Genomic DNA, 23,622 nt, shown 5'->3' on the forward strand with positions numbered 1-23,622 from the left:
TCCCTTCCACGTGGAATCTATATTCTGGCACTTAAGGCTTCCAAGATCTGGCTCTAGCCTTCTTCTCCAGCCACTTCACTTACTATTTAAAACTTATGACTCCAGCAAAGCACTGCATAAATGCAGATAACAGAGAGCACAGAGAGGTGTACGAGCGAATAATCCATCCTTTTCCCTGACCCTGGCCTCCTCATCACAGCAAATGTTCCATGACAGGAGGAACTGGGTCTTGCTCACAGTTCTATTTCAATCACTTTCTGGTACTAGTTCTGTCAATAAATATTTGGTGTATGAATGGTTATTTAACTTAATCATATCTATTTGTTAAAGTTATATAATGTAATCCTCAGTACAAAAACTAGACTGGTCTTTTTTGCCACAGGTATGCAGCAAATAGTTACCTGAAATTAAACGTGTATTTTAGGAAGAAAAAGTTAATTAGTAAGTCACTAAAAGACAATGTTTACAGTAACTTATCTGTTCATTATACTTAACACTATAAAATTATTCACAATAATTTAGTTTCATTTCAAGTTTTCCTTCCGGAATCTAAGTACTATCAATAGAGTGGAAGAACTAGACATTATCCGTAGACCAGCCAGCCTGCACACCCACACCAGCAGACCTAACGCCTTGTACCTCTAATTAAAGAAAGACGGAGTGACAAGACTGAGTTACTATTAGTACTTTTTTGCCTCACTCAGTGTTCAACTTTGGTGATATGGCGATTTACTGACTGCGCCAGCAAAGGCCAAACACATTCTGTGAGAGAAATAATCAAAAGGCAACAGAACTCGGCACTGAAACATCCAAGCAAGTGGACTTGAGGAGGAAAAATACAATAACACTCAGGAAAACAGTTATCAAAATGAAGACAAAGAATTCACAGGAGAGTGAAACTGGTTAACTAAACAATATACAACAAGGTCAAAAATGCCTAATTTAGAGCAAGACAGGAAAGATGCTATTGAAATCAACTTCATTTTTAATCATACGAGCTATTTTGGTTCAGCATAAAAGAATTGCATCTTTGGGTCACAATGGAGAGAAGGGTTAACTACTACTGTTTCAAAGAGAACCTGTCTTCTTAATGAACAAGGTCATAAAAAGGTAACTTACCTGACCCCTCATAACAGACATCTGACTTTCAAAAGTAGCTTTGTTAAATCTTCTGTCAGTCTTTATGGGAAAGGAGGAAAAAAACCTACATTATTATAATTCCAAAAATCAAGAAATTTGAAACAAATATTTAAAAACAAAGGAACTCTTCAACTTAGCACATAAGGCCATTCCAGAGCTTTCCTAATAGATAAAATAACATGTAAAGAGTATTTTTACTTGAAGTATTTTTGTATGTCTCTAGAATGACAAGAATAGTTTATTTATAATCCACCTGGTCCCAAAAGGATTTAAAATGACCTTCCAGCCAATGGGTTTAGGTGTTTTTGAGAGAACTAAACTACAGCAGCTCACCAAATACGTATTACAATTTATGGAGTACTTTTGTAAAAATTCAACTTTTGAAGAAAACAACTTGTCAGATTTTAATAGAGTCTTACTTCAAAGAACACTCATAACCAGTGTAACTTCACAAATTTATGCTCCTGTAAAGTAAAGCTGTTAATTCCTTTTTAAGTCAGGCTCTACACCAGAAGCAGTAAACTGCAAATTAGCTCTATTAAGAAAATCTCGTTTGAGATTTATTTCGTTTTCCGCAAGAATTAAAACGAAAAATTTATTTACCTTAAAAAGTTCATGAAGATCTTCACATAAATCTTGCACAAAGTTCATGTCAGAAATATATGGCAGAATCAAGTTTCTTATTTCTTCAGAAAAAGGAACTTTTGCTTGAGGAAGCCAAGCCCAGTGAAATGGATCTGAAAGAAAAAGGAGAGAGAGAGAGAGAGAGGAAGAAGTTATCAGAGAATAATCATCCTGATTCCAAGTTTGGATGGTGAATTCAGATGGTAAAGCACAGTAAACTATTATTTAGAACTAGTCAGGTTCCTGAGTTTTAAATAGTAAAAGGTAAGAATTTTGATAATCGGTCTCTCTCAGACAGCCCTATATCAAAAAATACATCTGAATCCCTGGTCTCTAAACTTGGAAATTAAGGGACACCTATAATTTGTTCACATACACCAGATCAAATACCATGGCTAAGATTTCCCTGCCCTCCTCCCAGTTACAAATTATCAGGAATTGACCACTCACGAGTGTGTGTGTGTGTGTGTGTGCGCGCACACATGTGTATGTGCACACATGCACATGTGTGGAAATATATGATGTTTCAAAGTCTTATCTAAAAAAAATTTTTAAGTGTTATTTACTTATTTATTTTGAGAGAGAGAGAGAGAGAGAGAGAGAGAGAGAGAGAGAGAGAGAGAGAGAGAGAGAGATTGCAAGCAGGGGAGGGGCAGAGAGAGAGAAGAATCCCAACCAGGATCCATGCTGTCAGCGCAGAGCCTGATGCAGGGCTTGAACTCATGAACTGTAAGATCACGATCTGAGCCGAAATCAAGAGCTGGAGGCTTAACCGACTGAGCCACCTGTGAATGTTCCAAACTTTTAAATCATTAGTAGGTGAATAGGCAAATGTCTCTAAGGGATCAAAGATCCATGACTTCAGGCTAATTCTAGTTCTCTCCTAAGAAGACTGTTAAATCTACACAGTACTAGGATGAGAAAGATTCGTAAAGTCGTAGAATCTTCTGGAGAGGGTGCATATTCCAATTCCTGCAAGAAAGTATATGTAAGGCTTCTGACAAGATGATCACCCACGGAGCTACTGTGGGCACATCCAATGAGAACCTCCTACAGCTAGAGTCATTCCTTCTGACTTCTCTTTTATTATCTCCCTGTCCACTGTGGGAAGTACACAGTCCATTCCAAAGAAAGCCCTTCCTCTGGCCCACATCTCCCTGCAGCTATATCTAATTTCCTTTTTACTTTTCCCTGACCAATCACATAAAAGCTCTTATTCCATGCCTGCCTTTACTTCTGATCCCTATCCCTCAACTTCTATTATCAGCATTCAAACGCTCTCCCCTGAGACCACCAGCCATCTCATAAGAGTCTCTCCAAAGGCACACTTGCAGTCCTCATGCTACTTAATGTCTCTGTAGAAAGTAGCAGTCTTCTATCATCTCCCTTTGTGAAATTCTCTCCTGTGTGGCTTTGGAGATACTACTCTCCCAGACTGTACTTTCTATCCTTTAAGCCACTTCTTTTGTTTGCTGGCTTTTCCTCTTGCCTTCAATGCCACCATTCCCCCCTTTCTCTCCTTCATTTACTTGCTAAACATTCATGAGACATTCACTGAGTATTTGTGTACCTCACATTGTCCTAGTGGTGGTATTTGTTCTCCTTGAATTCCCAGAGGTAATAAACACCACCATGGCTTCCACTACCACGGTGACAGTTTAAAAACTGTATCTTCAATATCAACTCCTCTTTCAAGTTCCAGATCTCTAATCCTCAACTGCATATTTGGTAAAATTTCCCAGATGTATTGTAGGAGCCCTTAACTTAACACTTTTAAAATACAATTTGCATATAAATTCCAAACTATTAGAGGGAAAAAACAATGAAACAAAGACATCTCAAGCCAATTCAACAAAAGATAGGAAAGGAAAAATAAATTGGAATTCATGGTCAATAGAAAAAAGTAAGATGGCAGGAAAAGTACAAACACATTATTTATTGAGACTTGAACTAGAGTTAAATGTACCTTTTAAAAGAATCTCAGACTGGGTAAAAAAATATCCAGTTAAGTGTTGGGCATAAGTCTTATGCTTACAACAAAATGATGGAAGTAAAAAATAAAAGTATAGAATAACACCAGGTAAATGTTAATAAAAAGAAATGAGGTGTAGCAATGTTACAACAGATAAAATAAAAAAAAGTAAAAAAAAAAAAAACATTGAGAGGGATAAAGTGAGATGTATTTCACACTAATAAAAGAACAAGCCACCAACAATATAAAATGCTGGGCCTTTATGTATGTCAACTACACAGCAAAAAATGTACAGAAATGCAAGAAGAAATTGCCAAAATCACAATCTTGGTCAACTTCAACTCTCAAAAATTAACAGATCAAGTGGTCAAAAAAATAATATGATTTGACTAACAACTACAAGCTTTAATTAATAGACAGATGCAGAACTTTGTGTCCAGACACGTTCTTTTCAAGTACCTTTTAACTGGCCATCAACCAGATTACAAAGGAATTACTAACAAATTTCAATCAGCAGAATTTATGCAGCCAGTCATAGGTCACAAAGCAATAAGCAGGTTTTTTTTTAATCAACTGACACAGAAATTTTATTTACTTATTCATTAATTTTTATTAAAAAAAGGTTTTTTAAGGGGCGTCTGGGTGCCTCAGTCATTTAAATGTCCAACTTCGGTTCAGGTCATGATCTCATGGTTTGTGAGTTTGTAACTCAGGAAGTTCTTTTTTTTTTAAATTTTTTTTTTAATGTTTATTTTTTATTTTCGAGACAGAGAGCACATGAGCAGATAAGGGGCAGAAAGAGAGGCGGGGACAGAGGATCCAAAGTGGGCTCTGTGCTGAAAGCAGTGAGCCCAATGTGGGGTTTGAATTCACGAACCGTGAGATCATGACCTGAGCTGAAGTCAGATGCTCAACTGACTGAGCCACCCAGGTGCCCCAATTATAATTCTATAAAAAAACTTTGTACCCATTAATCCAGATCTCAAGATGTCACGAACAATTTTAAACAAAATAAAACTAGCTCAAGAAGATGTAGCAAACCAGAGCCTCAACCACAGAGGAGACTGGTAAGGCAGTTAAAGCACTACTCACTGAAAAGGGGAGAGGTAGGCCTAAACTGTTTCGTAAGTGAATACTACCCAAAACATTAAAGTTAAGTTCTATCCATATATTAAAATAGATGATTCTCATGTTACATACATTTAAAAACTTATTCTACAAGGCTAACACAAGCCAAAAAACCAAAACCAGACACAGTCCCTCAAAAATAAGCAAACAAACATGGCAAGGCCCGTGTAGAATGTATCTTTGCATCCCCAACATCTAGAACAGAGCCTTAGTGAATGATTATTCTTCACCCAGTTTTCCTTTTCCTTTTTTTGATATCCATAAGTTTTGTTCCCTTCCCATTCTGGAAAAGGGTGATTATAGAATGTATAGATGGTTCTAAACACTTACATGCTCTCCACTCATCAGGATGCTTAAAAGGAAATGCCAGACCATTATCAATTGCAGCTATTTTAATAAGTGATTCTTTATCATCAATCCATTTCGTTTCCTAAAGAAGAAAAAAATGGCTGCTGATAAAAAAAGTATATGAATATTTCTAAAAGATCAAGTATTAAATAATTTTTTTAAAATTATTGAAGTTTAAATACCTTTTATTTGAAGAAACTAAAAAATAAAAAATAAGTTGCCTTTTATTAAAGGTCTTACTATAAATAAAAAATAAGTTGTCAGAAAGTACAAATTTCCACACTTGAAGGGAAGAAACCATCGTATAAATCAGTAAGAATTTCATAATCACTATTTTTTATTTGCTATTATAAATTCAGATAGTACTGGTTTCATTTCTTTCCTTTTGGGGAAGAGGACTTGGAATTATTAAGACTTAAAAATATGTTGTTTCAGATAATTTACTGCTAGATATACTGCTTAAAAGTATGACATTTGCAAAATATTGGTATTTTTAAGAGAACTTAACAAAGCTACCTCATTAAAAATTTAGTCTTTCCTGGGGTACCCCAGAAATATTTAGTCCAAACACAAAATGTTTCTAAATAAAACTCTTCAAAGAACAATTATAAAAAGGTCCAGTAGAAGGAATCTCAAGATACCATTAATTACAGAAAGTAGGCCATTCCTAACTTCTACATTCTTGACAGCAAGAGGGATTTCATGTTAAAGAGTATTTATTATGGGGGTGCCTGGGTGGCTTAGTTGGTTAAGCGTCCGACTTCGGCTCAGGTCATGATCTCGCGGTTCATGGGTTCGAGCCCCGTGTCGGGCTCTGTGCTGACAGCTCAGAGCCTGGAGCCTGCTTCGGATTCTGTGTCTCCCTCTCTCTCTGCCCCTCTCCTGCTCACGGTCTGTCTCTCTTTGTCTCTCAATAATAAACAAACTTTAAAAAATTTTTAAAAAAGAGTATTTATTATGTAAAGATAAGACGGTTGCTATTAGCAAGTGGCCTAGATAAAAACAAAAGGTAAAAAAGACAATTTTAAAATGAGAAGTATTAGCATGAAGGTCCGTGTCATATATGTCTGGTTTGTTTCTTTTAGTTTATATCAAATATCTTACGTCACTGAAAATGCACAAAATACTTAAGAGCAAAGAATAAAATTTTCAGTAAAATCTAATTGCTCAAGATACACCAATAAAATATATTTAGCAACGATTACGAAAATATATATTTATGTGTGTATTTTAAACTTATTTCTGCTGTAACTGCCATTTATTTTTATTTTTCTTCTATTTACAATTTTATTGAGGTATAATTTACACACAATAAACTTCACATATTAGTGTACAATTTGATAAGCATCCGCGGATGTGAAACCTTCACCGAAAGTTTTCTGGTGTCCTTTGTCGTGGGTCCCTCTCTCGCTCCCTCCCTCTACCCCACCCACAGGCAACCAGGGTCTGCTTTCTGTCACCAGGGATTAGTTTGCACTTTGTAGGTTTTCACATAAATGGAATCAGACAGTGTGTTCCCTTTGTGAGTAGCTCCTTTCACTCAGCAGGATTTTGAGACTCATCCACATTATGGAGTCATAAGACTCAGAAAGAAGTGAATTACTAAAATATAAACACGTCGACTAAAAATACCAGAACCTTTTTTACATAAAAGCAAAATAAATCTGGTGGTCGTGGTTCTACAACGAATTTCCCAAATTCTAAAAAAAAGTACCAAGCTGGTATCATCCTTCTACTCTAATACAACATAAAAAATAAAGCTGCACAGAGATTTAGAAATTTAAAAAATGCAGTGTAAACAGGGAAGGAAAGAAAAAAGATGAGAAAAACAGCAAAAGGAGATAAAACCAAGGATCTAAGTGAAGGAAATGAAGAAATGAAGAAAAACATAAATTTAAGGAATCTTTTATAGAAATTGTGTGTGTCTCTGTGTATAATTTTGAAATTTCCTTACCTTAACTTCCTTTCCCTGTTGCTTTTCGTATTTGATTAACCAATTGTCATTTCCCCTGTCTTTCAAAACAAAACAAATGTTACTTCATTTTTTATGGATATCATAGCTTAATATCAAAGGAAATATTCTAGTCACCTTTTGATTTTCAAGACCTTAACTGGTTATCTGTGGCACATGTGTACATATTAAAGGCTCCAACCTAACACATACAAGCCAAAAAATACTTACAAATGTTAACTAACACTTTTTGAGGGTTTACGCTGTGTCAGACATTGTTGTAAGTACTTAACAGGCACTAATTCATTTAATCCTTATAACCATTCTGTGAGGTATGTATTATCAAGAACTATTAAATCAAGGTTATTAAGATCAAGGATAACTTCTCTTCCCCCCAGGAAGAAAAAGCATGTATCTCTATTACCAAGCAAATTTCTGGGTAGGTTCTCACCTAATGTCTGTATAGAAGTACTCTATGACTCTACATCAAATTTAACGTTAATCTAAGACCACATTAATTAAGAAGGCAACTCTGGAAAAGTATGTAATGCTTTTTCAGCAACTAGTATAAATGAGCAAATATTTTGAATCAGTGGTTCTCAAATTTCAGCATGCTTCAGAATTACCGAGAAGACATGTTAAAACAGACTGGTGGCCCCCTATGCAGAGTTTCTGTTTTAGCAGGACTGGGGTGCACTCTTCTGAAAAGATGCATGTGTAACAAGTCCCCACATGAAACTGACCCAGCCAGTCCAGGGAACCACATTTGGGAACCACTGTTTCAGATGATCTACACCACTGCTCCATTCTAGCACAGAAGAAAATCAAGTTTAATGTATTTATAGACTATGCTAACAGTTACCTAAAGTCAAAATAAGCATCTAAAATAATTTACACAATCAAGTTTTAATTATTCCTATTATGCAGATAATATTTCTGGCTTTGTCCTGTTGCTAAGAAATTCCCCAGGAGGGACAAGAACTGACCTCTACCACCCAGGCAGGAGACTGCTATGAGTTAGAATCTCCAGTACAAGATTAACTCTGCCCAAGGGAGTCAGTACTACATCTGTTTTCCAAGGCAGGTAGAGAAAAAGTGCCTCCAGACTTCTGTATCAAAATTTTATGTCTTTGATTTGGATAACAAGAGTTGAATACAATCTGCAAACTAACAAGATTTGAGTAAACAAGTAAGAGAACTTCAATACCTGTATTTCTGATGATGTAATCCAAAATAACTAATCTTTCAAACTGTGACTGAAATTGTTTTCTAATATTCTCAGGCAAAGGGTCAGCTTCAAATTTCCTAAGCCAATATTCAGCCTCCTTGTAACCTTCAACAAATAACTGAAAGGAACCAATCTATAATTTTAAGAACTAGAGTTAGAAAAGAAAGTACAAGAACAAAGAAATTACTTCTTTAATTTCTCACCAATATCATCATAAAATGTTATATAAACATTATAAGAAAAATAGAAGGGTTAACACTAATTTGGATAAGCCATATTTATCAAACTATTTTTATACACTAACTTTAAACAGCCACATAAAGAATACATAGCAAAGTAAAAATGCTCAACCCTAGGCTTTTAAGGAGCATGGAAGCTATTTTAGGATAACTAAAAAAGAAAATGCACATGTGCCCTCAAGGTGAAAATCTCAACTCAGATTGATGTTTTCTAAAAATATTCATTAAAATGAACTTAATTATAGTGGCCAAATATTACACCTGTCCTGGTCATTTAATAACCATGCATACTTTTATCTTATTGAAGAAATACTTTGGGATTTTTTTTACAACATAAAATATGGAATATATCCTTTTTTTTTTTTATTTTTTAATTTTTTTTTCAACGTTTATTTATTTTTGGGACAGAGAGAGACAGAGCATGAACGGGGGAGGGACAGAGAGAGAGGGAGACACAGAATTGGAAACAGGATCCAGACTCTGAGCCATCAGCCCAGAGCCTGACGCGGGGCTCGAACTCACGGACCGTGAGATCGTGACCTGGCTGAAGTCGGACGCTTAACCGACTGCACCACCCAGGCGCCCCCTATCCTTATTTTTTTAAATGAATTCTTCAACTTTGCAGATTAAAGATCTGGTCACAAATTTTAAAGAATTAATCAATCAATCATAACATGGTTTTAAGTGGTTTTTAAGAAAATCCTTTCCTTGAAGATATGTCTGTTTTAAAAGGCATTTCTGTCATTAACATTACTAAATGTATTTATGGCACAGGACACATGGGTTACCTGGTTGGTCTCATAAATACAAATAACCACAAAGAAAATCTATTTCTTATCCTAACACTATGTTCTTATTGTTGGCCTGAAATTTTAACTATATATCTAAAAGGTTTTCTTTAAAGCACTTAATAAGTAGTCATAAATATGGAAATAATATCTTTCTTTAGTCACACTTAATTTTATCATATCCAAGGAATAACAGGCCTTGTAAAAATTTTCAAACTTCCTCCTTACTTGGAGTATAATTTTAAAAACAATTTAAGTTAACCATGAATTTCTACTCAAATTCTTTTATCTAGATATATGCTAGGTATAGCAACCACAAAACAAAATCACAGGTCACATTACATATATATATACGTATATATATATATACAAATTATAATAATAATTTAATAATATAATATAATAATAATAATTATACAATTATAATTATATATATAATTTATATATATTTATATTTAATATATAATATATATTATATTATTTATATTATTTATATATATTTATATATAATTATAATATATAAGATACAAATTATATATATTATACAAATATATATATACAAATTACATATATATACATATACACTTACATATATATACACACATACATATATACATGCATATATTACATATACATATTACATACACATACATATTACATATATATGTATACATATATGTATACACATACATATATATAATGTAAAAATGTAAAATATAAAAAAATAAAAAATATATATAAATTGTATATACATATATACACACACACACACACACACACACACACACATATATATATAAAAGCCTGAAGTTTTTCTAGAATGCCTTCCCATTAACCCTTCCCACTCCTGCTTAGCCAGCTGCTAACCAATCCTTAGGTTTATCTAAAAGTGTTAAGAAAAAACAAAATTCATTATGTAGTCCGTAAACAAGAATTACTACCACTTACTTTATACTATGTGCCAGGCACTATACCAAGTACTTGACATGAATTTCTTCATTTTATCTCACAACCTCAAGAGGTAGTTTTTCCCATCCCAGTTTATAGAAACTGGGGCTTAAGGAGCAAGCAACTTGCCCAAGGGCTCAGAGCTAACTGGTAGAGGGGCTGCGAGAGAAACTTAAGTCTGTGCTTTTAGCCATTACTTTATAAAGCCTTAGATGCAAACTCCTCCTGGAAACAGTATCCCCAGTCCTCCAAGCTGGGTTAGACATCTCTCCTCTATCCTCTCTGAGAATTTAACCATCCTAACAGCTTTCTCATATCACACTGAGATTGCTTGTTCACTGAAAGCTCTTTGAGAATGAAAAAACTATTTTCTTTATTATCATATCCACAGCCTACAGCACACAATACTCAGGTAATACATGCTGAATTGTCCCCCCAAATAAAGTTTCTCACAGTAACTTACCTTAGGGGGGAGTCCTATCCGATGGAATTTTCTACCTACTTTTGGCACTTTCTCTAAAGCATACTTTTTGCCTCTAGATTTTGCACGGTCAATTGCACTGTAGTTAAATGTCTCACTGACAAGCCAAACCACCTAGAAACACACAGTTTAGAAAAATGGTTATGAGAATTTGCATTATAGTGTTTCTACTCATATACACCATGAAACACACTCTAAAGCTATAAATCAGCGAAGTTCAACCCAATCCTAAATGGTGCAGAGAATCTAAACTAGAAAGGTCTAGGGATTTTGCAAAGTCAGTTAAATGGCACATATTTTTGAGAGAGGCAGCTTAAAACTGGCCAGTGGAAGAAAGAAGTAATCATTCTGAGATGTAGAATTAGGAATGGATATTCTGAGGAAGTCTTCAAGTAAAAATTCATAAAGGCTAAATAGAAAGAATTTCTAGAACACCGATATTCTTCTGCCTTCTAAATGTTAGTTCTTTCTCTTCTTGTCTTGTCGTCAGCATCATCTAGGCATCAGCAGCCAGGGAGACTTGCTTGGACACTTTGAGCATCTCCCCTAGAATCAATTTATCGGTTACTCATGTCTCTGAATTACCAAAACAAGGGCTCAACTTCAGGTTCTGTCATCAGAAATATTACTAAAGTGTTCGCAGAGAAGTAGACTATAAATTAGAAGCACATAATGAAAACCAATTTTCTCCTTTACCTTTGTTTTAGGTACAATATTCAGATGCAGCTTTTCATCCACAAGGGAGGCACCAGCTTCAGAAAGGTATCCCTGATTAGGAAGCAGGCAGCCTCTACCGAAGCAGCAAGGGCAGCAGACCTTATGAACATATTTGGTCCATTTTGGATTCAGTTGGCCATAAGGCTCTTCTGATTTGGGTTTAAATACACCAATAATTTTCTATATAAAATAGGAGACATTTTCTGAGACTTTTAATATAGAGAGATGATAACCCATAAAATGCATTTTGGTAATCTTTTTCTATTTCTTCCCACCAGATTTGGACATAACCCTTAAATATTAAGAGGTTTAGTTCTCATTGTGTTTTTATATCCATTCTCATTTAACAATGTAAAATCAGTAATCCTTTGGGCTAGTAGTTTTCAAACTGTGCTCTCAGCAACACTAGGAAAGGTGAGGGGGAAATGAGAGTAGGGCTCTAAGACCCCCTACCACTTAACTAGATTAACGTTGACTTCCCTTGTTTTATTACTGGACTTCCAACTTAAGAAAGGGTTCTGCTGATTTCATAAAGTTTGAAAACTACTGCTCTAGGTCAGATAGTATCTATTAAATATCCATATTATGTGTTTATTTATCAGCTACTTTCTTACTAGATGTACATTCTAAAGGGCAAGGACTTTGTTAGGGCTGTATCCCAAGTACTCAGAACAGTGCCTGGTACACGGTAGGCATTCAAGCATTTGTTAAATGAACTAATAAAGCCAATGACAAAAAGTCATCTCTAAAATATAAAGGTAATGATAGGATATAGTGAATATCTATGTTGTCAGATTCTCCTACCCTAATCTTTTTCCAGTTATATTTTTTTGTGAATCAATTTTAAATAAATTTTCTCCTCTTAAAAAAAAATTTGCCCATGGATGTCTAAAGTCTATAATCTTTATTACTGGTCTGATAAAATATATTCATATTAAATTTAGAGGGTGAATTATCCTTAGACAAGAAATAAAAATCTTACTATAATTTTAAGTATATAATTGCTTTATAATGCAATAAAATCTGAGTCACTAGTAAAAAGTTAAGAAGAAAAAATTACTAAATCAAACTTGGAGGAAAGACTGAGAGACTGACATTTATTTATATATATATATATATATATACATATATATATATATATATATATGTATATATATATATATATATATGTATATATATATATATATATTTAAATCCCCAAAAAGACTGTTTTAAAATGTAACTTGGATCTTTGCAAAGAATATTAGGATGAAATCATAACCTTTTTTACTCCTGAAGAAAGAACTGCTGGTTATGTATCATTCAGGAAGCTTTTAAAGATAATAATACAGATTTCTGAAAATCTAGACTAATTGGAACAAAGTCCCATATCAACTTCTCTTTTCTGCCCTAGAATTCTACTTTGGTTCATTTCACGATGTCACATTCCAATGCCTTCAAGCTTCAGGCTGCCCAGGTTCCTCTGGCATAATGCTGGCAAAAATATTCCTAGGGCAAGCCTTTGAAAGTTTAAATTTCTACTTTGCTTGGCTAATATAGATACTGTAAAGTAAGGACTTACGAATTTAAACTCAACAAATCTATAGCTGAATGTGAACATTCCGTAATTGCTTGAAACCAAGTACTAAAATAGTAGGAAAGCAAACTGTGACTTAAAATGAATAGTGCTATTTCTAAATAGCAGAATGCTCTAGTTCAACACAAAACAACCCCCCACCTTTATTTTTGAAAAGAGGGTGCAATCAGATTTATTAGGAAAACAGCTTCAGAACCTCATAATGACTCCACATTTAAATTCGTGTTTTCCAAAATTTCTGTTATATACAGTAGATCTGTGAAATTCTCACCCTCTTGGGATCCTTCACAAAGTAACTTCCACTTGAACCTTGAGAGATTCTTTCTGGAAAAACTCCAAATTCTATTGCTTGCTCTGCTTTCAATATAACATCAGCAAATTCAGGATCATCCAGGAATGTATTCAATGCTGAAGAACCAACAATTATTGCATTAAAAAATCAATGTTGATATAGAACGTGACGAAGAAAGGCCAGCTATGAGAATGCTTGTGATAGGGACCTGTGATACTGGGTTAGGTGATTAGCATTAGGACATTAAGGTGCAGAAGAACAAAAGCCATCACATGGCTTCCAGGACGCTCCTTCTCTAGGTTTAAGAAAAAATGTAGTCAAGTATCATATGGGCTGCTTGGATCCTCGCTTTTTTCCCCCAACCCCACTTCTCTTTAAAGTTCAAGTACTGACGCATGAAAAACAAAATCCCTATTTGTTGAAATAATCATACTAATACCTCCGATTGCTCTGAATTCCTCCTCTCTTCCAGTGATTCTGTTCTCCATTCCACCTCCCCTTCCAGCTGTGGTCACACCTCAGATCTGTCATCACCAATACCTGCAACCTCCCCACACCTTTCCATTTCAAGCACCTTTCATCTTCCTCGTTCGTTCCCTCTAGTACCCTGAGTTCAAAAATTATTCCATCCCACTAGGACCCACGAGGCACTGACCTCCCATGTTGCTACTGATCTCTGCGTCCTCACATCCCTCGCTGGCCAGCTTAATTAAATTACGGGCAGGCATCATATAATCACTCTTCTTTTCCTCCCTCCCCTTATCATGGTCGCCTGGAAAAATCCCATTAAACTCAACTGGTTAAACTCAACTGTCTGCAGAGTACACCTAGGCCTGGATAGCTGAACTTGACGATACAAACATACACAAACACAAGGCCTGAGAGCTCACTTTAATGTAAATTCATCCCCACAAACCTCAGGTGGGTCCTTCATGCCACCTGGGAAGCACACTACGTTCCTGTTTCGGACTGAATCTTTGTGTCCTCCCAAGATATGTTCAAGCCCTAACTCCCCATGGAATTGTACTGGGAGATGGAGTCTGTGGGAGGTAATCAGGTTTAGGTGAGGTCATGAGGGTAGGGCCCCCACAACAGGATCAGTGCCAAGAGCATGCTCTCTCTCGCCCTCTGCCATGTGAGGACACAATGAGAAGGTGGTCATCTGCCAGCCAGCAGGAAAGCCTTGATCTTGGACTCATCTTGGACTTCCCAGCCCTGATCGTGAAACTTCATCTTAGACTTTCCAGCCTCCAAGACTGGGAGAAATAAATGTCTGTTGTTTAAACCACTCAGTCTATGGTATGTTGTTCTAGTAACCTGAACTAGGACAACTCCTGGTACCGTTTCTCCCACTGTTCTGGGCAACTCTCTCATAACCTCCCCCCTCTTCACATTTCCAACACTCCCTCTTTCTCAGACGATCCTTAACAGATGCAATCAGAAATCAGTATCATCAGCACTCCACACCACATCTGCCCACAACATCCTGTCTTCCACCTGTTACTACAGACGAACTAAGCTTGAAGATCAACTCATCCACTTTGTGTCCTAGACCCTATCTCTTCCTGATGATTCCAGGACATTTCTTCAGCAATCCTTCCCTGCATCAATATTTCCCTCTTTATTGGACCACTTCTATCACCATACTAGGCATGCTGTAATTTTTCTCAGCCTAAATCTACTTACTCCCACGTTACTCCTAGATATTCCCTCATTTCTTTGGTCCCCTGTATAGCAGAAGGTCTCTATAGTTATTTACATTTAATATCTCCAACATTTCTTCCTCGATTCTCTCTTGAACCCATTTCAATTAGGTTTCTGTCCCAACCACTCCATTGATAAAACTTTTGTTGAGGTACACAGTGACATCCATATTGCTAAATCTAACCTCAGAACTTATCTTCCTTGACCAGTGCCACCATTTGACCCTGTTAATCATTCCTTCCTCCTTCACATGGCTTCCAGGATGCCCCTTCTCCAGGTTTTTCCATTTCATTGGCTCCTCTTTTTCAGTCTCTTTGTTGGCTCACTTTTACCTCGTGACAGTTTACCTTTAGGATGCCCCAGATTCAGTTCATGGTCCTCTCCTCTTCGTTATCAACACTGATGACTCCCAAATTTATTTGTCAAGCCTGGACTTCTACCTTCAACTCCAGACTACGATATTCAACATCTCTACTTGGATGTTTAATGGACAGCTCAAATTTTACCACCCAAAACTCAATTCTTCTCTTTATAACTCCACCTGACTGCTTCCCTCTCAGGTTTCCCTATTTCAGTTAGTGGCAACTCCAAATCTTCCAGTTGCTCATGGAAATCCTTGGAATCACCCATGATCTTATACTCTCACCTCCAACATCTAATCCATCAGTAGTTTGCATGGTTCTACCTCACACGAACATCCAGAATCCAATCACCTCTCACCATCTCCATTCCTTCCATGTGATTCAAGGGACTATCAACTCTCACCTAGATTATTGTAAGACTCTCTTAACTGCTTTCCCTCTTTCACCCATGCCTTCTCTATACTTGACAGAGAAGCTAGAGTAATCATTTTTTTTAAGTTTATTTAAGAGAGAGAGAGAGAGCAAGCGTGCACATGTACACATGAGCAGGGGAGGAGCAGAGAGAAAGGGAGAGAATCCCAAGCAGGCTCCTCACTGTCAGCACAGAGCCTGACATGGAGCTCAATCCCACTAACCATGAGATCATGACCTGAGCCGAAACCAAGAGTCAGGTGCCCCAACCCAGAACTTTTATAGTTCTTGGAACATAACAGGTAATCAATAAACACTTGCAAAATGAATGAACAATTAATCATTTAAAGTGGTACACAAGGCAAAAATTATTCATATTTTACTTTGGAAGGTATTTAAATGCTATTACATGCATTCAACATTATGAAAATTCAAAACATAAACTTACTTATTTTAAAATTTGCCTTCATTTAGACAGAAATACATTTTTTTTTTTACTAATTTTTAAAAGTATGTGCTAAGAAAAATGCTACAAAAAGTACTATTGGGCATATTTAACCTACTTAAATGAATAAATAATCCAAGTATTTTAGTTACATCACTACAATTGATGTGCTAATTCCTAATCCTTCTTATCTATCCCGTGAAAATAATTAAGAATGGAGAAACTTAGTCTTTCTTTATTCACTGTATATCCTGAGCACCTGGATGAGGAGTCAGCATTTAGTGGGTACTTAATATTTAATTGAATAAATGAAGTATTATTTATGTACTAGAATATGCCAGTAATAATGATCATTAGTCAAATGAGATTCTTCTGGGCGAACGGTCTTTTTTTTTTTTTTTTTTTTTTCTTTTAAGTTTGTTCATTTTGAGAGAGTGAGTCGGGGAGGGGCAGAAAGAGGAAGAGAGAGAATCCCAGGCACTGTCAGTGCAGAGCCCGACACCGGGCTTGAACAAAGGAACCATGAGATCATGACCTGAGCTGAAGTCGAACACTTAACCGACTGAGCCACCCAGGTGCCCCTAGGCGAAGCCTCTTAATAAGAAAGAAGTTGCAAAGTTTTTTATTTCAACCCTGCCCCTAGCACTAGTGTACTTTTTACAATACGTCACTAGGAGGTGGTCTTCGGGGAAATGTTTAAACACTTTCAACAAGACATCACTACTTTTTTTGTGATCCTTTTATTTGGAAGCGAAACAATGTATAAGCTTCTTCCTTTTCCAGAAATTAAGTCTCCTGTAGTTTCACACCATGTCCTAGACCTGCTATCTGGAGCAAAACAAAAGCGTACTTACTCCTTTCTCTCCAGGAAGAGCCCTTCAAAAAGCTGACGATCATTTCATGTTCCCCTAAGTCTCCTCTACTCTTGCCTCCTCCCATATGGAAGTGTTTTCAGGCTTTTCAGCACACGAGTTGCCCTCTTATTTCACGCCTCAGGTTTCCAATGTGCCCCCTTATGAAATATGGTCTCCAGAATCAAGCAACCCATTGCAGGGAATAGACACATCTCTCAGCATTGACAGTATACCAAAATGAGAAGCACTCTGGTGTCACATTAGTTCTTTAGAAATCTGGTCATACTACTAATGCATACTGAACTTGGACCACTCTTGGTCTCTCCCATGCTGTACTTGAGCAGTTCTTGTGGAAACTACGTGTAGACTTGGCCAGTATTACTATTAAATGTTACCAAACTGTTTCACGGGCTAAGCTTTATGAGTTCATCATGTAACAACCTGCCTTTGTTGCTCTCATGGAGCCCATGCTTATACTCTGAATAATAATAATAATCATTTTCAGTTGTAATAATAATTTTATAATTATTATATTAATAATTAATAAGCAATATAATAATTATTATTATAATAACCGCATACTAATTCAGTTTCAACCAAAATCAGATCAAGCAGAACCATTCCTATAAAATCAGCCAGGATGTTCTTAATCCCTTTCTCTTTAATTTGTCCCTTATTGAGCAACTCTTTTAAATAAATGAGATAATCTCCCCACATGAAAATGGGCGTTCTTTGAAGATGTCCTGGAATTACCATCACTATCTGGAATGACGCTTAAAAGACAACTGGTCCTGCTATCCAAATTGCTGCTGGAAAAAACGACTACCTACCAACTGTTCTAAAATCAAAGAAACTGTTTTTTAGGAGATAATTTTTCTTGAACTCATAACTCACAAGTACATTCTAAAGCTTTCTTCATTTACTTAACTGTACATGTGGCAATTAGTTTAAGTTGGAGGACCTCTCCAAAACTTATGGCGCTTCATGCTGTGAGTGCTCTGGAGATTTGGGCTGAAGGCCTGTCATCATTGCTAGTTTTGATTTTTAATAGTTGAGGGGCATGGTTAGTTACATTTTAATGAAGAAAACCTTTTTTTCCGGCAAAATTACTGTTGCTCCTTTTAAGGAATAAACTATTAGGGTTTTGATTTGTCTCTGTATCAAAGGATTTTCTGAGGAAAATCTCAATTCCACCTCTGTGCATTCCCTTCGGGTCTCCTCTAAGAAGCGGTGACCTTCTAGTCCAGCTCTGGTCCCGTCTGAGCTCCTCACTTTCACCAGATATCCAGCACACACTCTCAACATTTGCCAGTGCTGTTCCCCAGTATGTTCCAAGCTTCCTTCCCAGGCTAATTCTTATTGATCCTTCAACTCCATCTGATCACTTGCAACACTGTAACAAAATGATCCAAATCCAAGAAGGGCAGACATTTTTGTTTTGCTGATACATTCCAAGTGCTTAAAACAGTGCCTGGTACATAGTAGGCCCTCAATAAGCCTGAAAATTATTTATCAACAAACTCTGCCCGTAACCACATGGAAGCCTTATCACTGGTCCTTTAGGAAGCAGAATTGAAAATGGAATTAAGAGAATCCAGTTTATAAACCTTTCATATAAGGACATGTGGCAACGTATCAAAACAAGCCCCTCCTCACTTGAGGGTTGGGTTGTATCTTACCCACTGACCAGAATTTTCTAAAGAGAAAAGTCGTTAGCTCACCAGTCTGGTGATCTGAACACTGCCTCGGAGGTTCAAGTGCCCATCATCCTTCAGGCCTCGAGTTGGATGCTCCTTCCTCTGCTAAGTGTTCCCAGGCCCCTAAATCCGGTGCATAGCTCAATGGAATCCTCAGTTCTCCCCACCCAAATAGATCAGCTGTGGGAACTGTCTGTTTTAACTGACCATTCCCTCCATTACTATAAAGCTCTGTGGGACAAGGCTGGTGACTGGACATCCATTTGCTATCCGGTCACCACTGTGTCCCGAGGCCTCCACTTCCACTGGCACACAGCAGGCACTCAAGCATTTGAGAATGACGCATCTCAGCAATAGACGGAAAACAAAGAATAAGCGTCTTCTAATTACTGGTTGAGCAATAACCGCTTGACAGTGAGAGGTAGCTGCTCACCATCTTTCAATAGCTCAGTTATGGATAACTGTCAAGACGCATAGGACATCTACCCTTCTAATATTGTCCTCTAAATTCAGCCAGATTATCAGTGTCTAGGATCTGGATCTGGCAATACTGAGAGCACCATCCATTAGAATTCCTTTATTAAAATGGGCTTCAAGGAGGTTATGAGAAATACTCCTATGAAATTCATCACTTTTATTACAAAGATACTATTCAGTACATAGTCTCTTCTCCAAAAGATACACGACAGGCTATCCTTTGTCAGGTCAGTTTAGATTCCAATAGCTACTTTAACTTTATGGGCACATTGTGCTTCTTTCTGTAACCTTAAACATCAGATTTGTGGGCTGCCTGCAGCAAGCATCTCCTGTGCATGCTGTGTACTATGATGGCCTCCACCTTATTTATTTCATTACCTCAGTTCCCACCCTCGTCTTTCCTCCTTGTTTTTAAATGATGCTATTTTGTTCATACATTTATAAGCCACCATGAATCATTAAAAGGCTTTTAAATACACACTTCCGTTGACTTTGGCAGTTCCTAGTATATTCTAACACTATTCTCTACTTGTAGGCTCTCCAACGAAACTGCTAAGTGCTCCTGGTTTGTGTTAACTGGGATCCTGGAAAAGTCACTTCACCTCTCTGTGCTTCCTTAAAATGAGAATAAAAAATAAAACTCACTTCGTGGGGTTAGTTATATATTAATATAAGTGAAGGGCACAGAACTATGCCCTTCATATACTGTTACCTAGGTATTATCATCTTTATGAGTCTCCAACTCACTGATTAAAATGACAACTAAGGAATGAATGCCACTAATCTTTCTACTTTGACACTGACCCAACAATACTATGTTTATGCTGGTTCCAGACTGTCAATGTCTTGCTCAAGTAAAGGTAACAGATACTCTTCCATGTAAAGCTCCTATTTACATAGACAAAATAGTTAAGCATAAAGGCTCATGCATTGAGCGTAAGATAAATGATGTTAATATTAATCTAAACGCAAGAATTTCTTAGAACTAGTGAGGTGGCTTCATGGAAATTGGATGCTAAAGGACAAAGGAAGTTAATGGAACTCGCCTGGGCGGCTCAGTCGTTAAGCTTCTGACTTTGGCTCAGGTCATTATCTCGCAGTTTGAGTTCGAGTCCCACACTGGGTGAGCTCAAGCCCTGCTTTGGCTAAAACATGAGCCCTGGGTGAGCCCCACTTCTCTGTCTCTGTCTCTGTCTCTCTCTAAATAAATAACTTAAAAATCTAGTTACATTACTCAATCATAAACTTTTTAGGAAACTGGTTTGAAATGTTTAAATACTTATTGAAATTCAAAACGATTTTTAAATCCATTAAAAACAAGACCTCCATTAATAAATCACCAAAAGTAACAACTATTTTACAATACTTGGGATCTACAGCAAAATGGAAAAAGTACAGGACACAAAGAGAAGGACTAGGCTCAGTCTGGCTTTACCACTTCCTGTATACTTGCCTGTGGCTTACCTCTGAACTTCTATGTACTAGTCATTACAGTTTTATTCATTTTCAATTCCCACAACAAGGAGTAACAACTAACTTGCCGTGCTGCTGTAAGAATTAATGAACTACACAAAGAGAGATCTCCGCAAACTGTAAACCGTGATATAAAATAAATTATTACCATTTTGGAACGCAGGAATTCTCTTTAGTAATCCATTTGTATTATGAGTACTATATTCTATCCCAGTTACTTTTTCTAGCCTTAATACTATTTGTTTAGAAAATCTCACTTTCAGGGGCACCTGGGTGGCTCAGTCAGGTAAGCATCTGACTCAGGTCATGATCTCATGGTCCTGAGACTGGACCCCACACAGGGCTCTGTGCTGGCAGTACAGAGACTGCTTGTGATTCCCTCTCTCTCCCTCTCACTCAGGGTTTCAGGCTCTTTTAAACTCTAGCTACACAGGTAAATTTAAGGCAGCAAAAAGGAAGCTAGCCACACAGATCTTAGTTACTTCACAGAAGGGATTCTAGGTAATACAGAAACACATCACACAGCTGGGGGAATGTGGGTCCATCTGTGATCATCACATTTGTTCTGTTCAACGTTGTCCTGTCAATGCACCTGTTAGCTAACACAGTGGCAACAGACCTGCATGTCAGACCAGTCTGCTAAAGCTTTATTCATGAAACACCTGAACAGGAAATCGTCTGCTTCTCCCAGGCCTCTCCGATGTATCTGCTTGAGAGTGTCTGAATGTTCAGTTCAACTAAGACTTGAATCACCTATTCCATCCAAACTTCCTTAAATTGTGGGAGGCCCATTAGTCTACTGACAGCAGGCCATGTAAAATCTAAAGACTCCAGAAAGACTAAGCAGGAGTAATGACAAGTACAATTTCTGTGGCTTTTCTTCAAGCCGTCACCCAGGGAGTTCTACAGGCACAGTGCACACACCATCTCACTTAAACCATCCTAACCACAGACAAATAGGTGTTATCCGAATTTTACAAACTAGCCCGTCTCATCTCCAGCTATGATTCATACAAGCCCACTCTGTTTTACTATCAGATTAGGCTAACTCGACTCGACCTGCCAAAAAAATCCTTCATCGATAAATACCCATGCCTCCAATAGCATGCTGACTCTTTATTAATTTTCAACATCCTATCAATTATCCTCTTTTCCACCTGAGGCTGCCAGTCCATTCGACAGTGAAAAAGTCCCCGCCCCCTTCTTAAAGTACAAGAATAGAAATGGTTCCAGAAAGAAAACTTTGCGCACGAGATAGCAGCTGGAGAAATTCAACTGCCTCTGCCCCCTCTGGCTAACGTCACAATAACATTAACTGCAAGAAGTTTTGAAACGTGTCCCAGGGGCAACTAGATATTCTTGCTCTCCGGCTCTCTGCCGTCATCCATCTGCCTGGCAAATTCACAACTCCGGGAACTTTCCTGATAGTTCAGGCTTCTTATTCCAAAACTCAAGTCCAAACTTGAGAAAACGACTTACGTCATGTTACCATGCTAAGTTTGGGTTGTTGTTTTTTTTTCCGTGTCTGATTGCAAAAGTTGAGGCTTACTCTTAGGCGAGGCCTCAAGGGTCAGCGTTTAACGACAACCTCGGGCCTTAAGTGAGCTGGCCTAAGGCCCCTGGAAAAGGTGCAAGGAAACTGGGGAGCAGAGAGAAAGGGAAGGTGTCCAAGCTTCGACCGGCCCCGGGTCTGTGCTCCGCATGGGAGGGATGCCCGGCTAACTGCCTCTCCTACCAGGCAAGGGCTGGTGTGGGACAGAGGTGGGACCCCGGGAGGGGCTGGGCGGCGACGCGCGCGCAGGGACGACCGCGGGGTGGAGATTGGGGCCGAGTCGCACCTGCACCCAGGGGCGGTTTCCGGTTCGGGTGGGTGGGCGAGCCCCGGAGGACCCCCACGCCCCAGGAGGAGCGGCTGGGCGCGTCCCGGGACGGGAGCAGCAGTTCCTCGTCTCCAGGCTCGCGAGGGGAGGCCGCGCCCTCCTCGCCGGCAGCCTCCACGAGCCTGACGGCGCTCCCGGGGGCGCCCTTAGGCGGCTGGGCCCAGGCGAACCGCGGCAGCAGCGGCTCCCGCTCCTCGTCGTCCTCCTCCTCCAAGCTCCCGCCGCCGGCTGACGCCCGCAGCCCGGGCTCGGAGGACTCCGCCATGGCCTCCCTCCGTGCCGTCCGCGCTGGGACCAGCTCAGAGAGGCGAGCTGCCCGGCTCTGGTCTCGACATCGCGGGGGACCGGAGCCGCTGGGTCGGGGCGAGGTCACCTCACAAACTCGCGGCCCCGCTCCGCGCGGGCCCGGCGGTTGTCCCCGCGCAGCCGCCAGCCGCGCCCCACCTCGGGCCAACCCTGCGCCTGCGCAGAAGGGCGGGGGCGGAGGTAGGCGGGGCGCGGGGCGGGGCCGCCACCTGCCGCTGTTAGCGCCGGAAGATGTGAAGTGGGGTGGGTGCCTTGGGGCGGTTGGAGTTCATTTACCTCCGCCTAGGAGCCCCCCGCCCCCACCCCCGGAACCCCAATCAGCCTCTCCTCCACCGCAGAATTTTCTCAAAGAGTTTACCACCGTCATTATTTCTGTGACTAATTTTTGTTACTCCCACTACAAGCCCATGAGAGCAAGGACCTTGTTCTTTGTTCAGACATTTTGGATATTGGTTGTATTTTGTCTCTTTTTATTATGACTAATTTAGCTAGAAGCTTATCATTTTTAAGAATCTTTTCAAAAAGCCATTTTTTGGTTCCACTGATTTTCTGTTTTCTAGTTCACTGATATTTGTGATTAT

The 23,622-nt window shown here is 38.4% G+C and overlaps 1 protein-coding gene across 3 annotated transcripts in view; it reads right to left on the bottom strand.

Annotated features, from left to right (window-relative positions):
- The window catches only part of PI4K2B (phosphatidylinositol 4-kinase type 2 beta), a 32,040-nt gene extending 8,843 nt beyond the window's left edge, over positions 1-23,197 (bottom strand). For 2 of the 3 annotated variants that reach the window (XR_008421820.1, XM_019453579.2), the window contains exons 1-9: positions 22,694-23,197; positions 13,412-13,548; positions 11,544-11,744; positions 10,830-10,961; positions 8,371-8,524; positions 7,167-7,225; positions 5,195-5,294; positions 1,744-1,877; positions 1,120-1,179 (exon numbers count right to left, since the gene is read on the bottom strand). Coding sequence is in view for 1 of the 3 variants with exons in the window: in XM_019453579.2 (XP_019309124.2) it covers positions 1,120-1,179; positions 1,744-1,877; positions 5,195-5,294; positions 7,167-7,225; positions 8,371-8,524; positions 10,830-10,961; positions 11,544-11,744; positions 13,412-13,548; positions 22,694-23,000 (1,284 nt within the window). In the remaining 2 variants the exon portion in view is untranslated. Of the gene's footprint in view, positions 1-1,119; positions 1,180-1,743; positions 1,878-5,194; positions 5,295-7,166; positions 7,226-8,370; positions 8,525-10,829; positions 10,962-11,543; positions 11,745-13,411; positions 13,549-17,208; positions 17,589-22,693 lie in introns of those variants that run through there. The other variant, XR_008421821.1, reaches the window with a different exon arrangement.
- Between the last annotated feature and the right edge of the window lie 425 nt (positions 23,198-23,622).

The sequence above is a fragment of the Panthera pardus genome, unplaced genomic scaffold (assembly GCF_024362965.1).
Source record: "Panthera pardus isolate Hobbes unplaced genomic scaffold, ASM2436296v1 HiC_scaffold_13, whole genome shotgun sequence".
In the NCBI taxonomy this organism is placed as follows: Eukaryota; Metazoa; Chordata; class Mammalia; order Carnivora; family Felidae; genus Panthera; species Panthera pardus.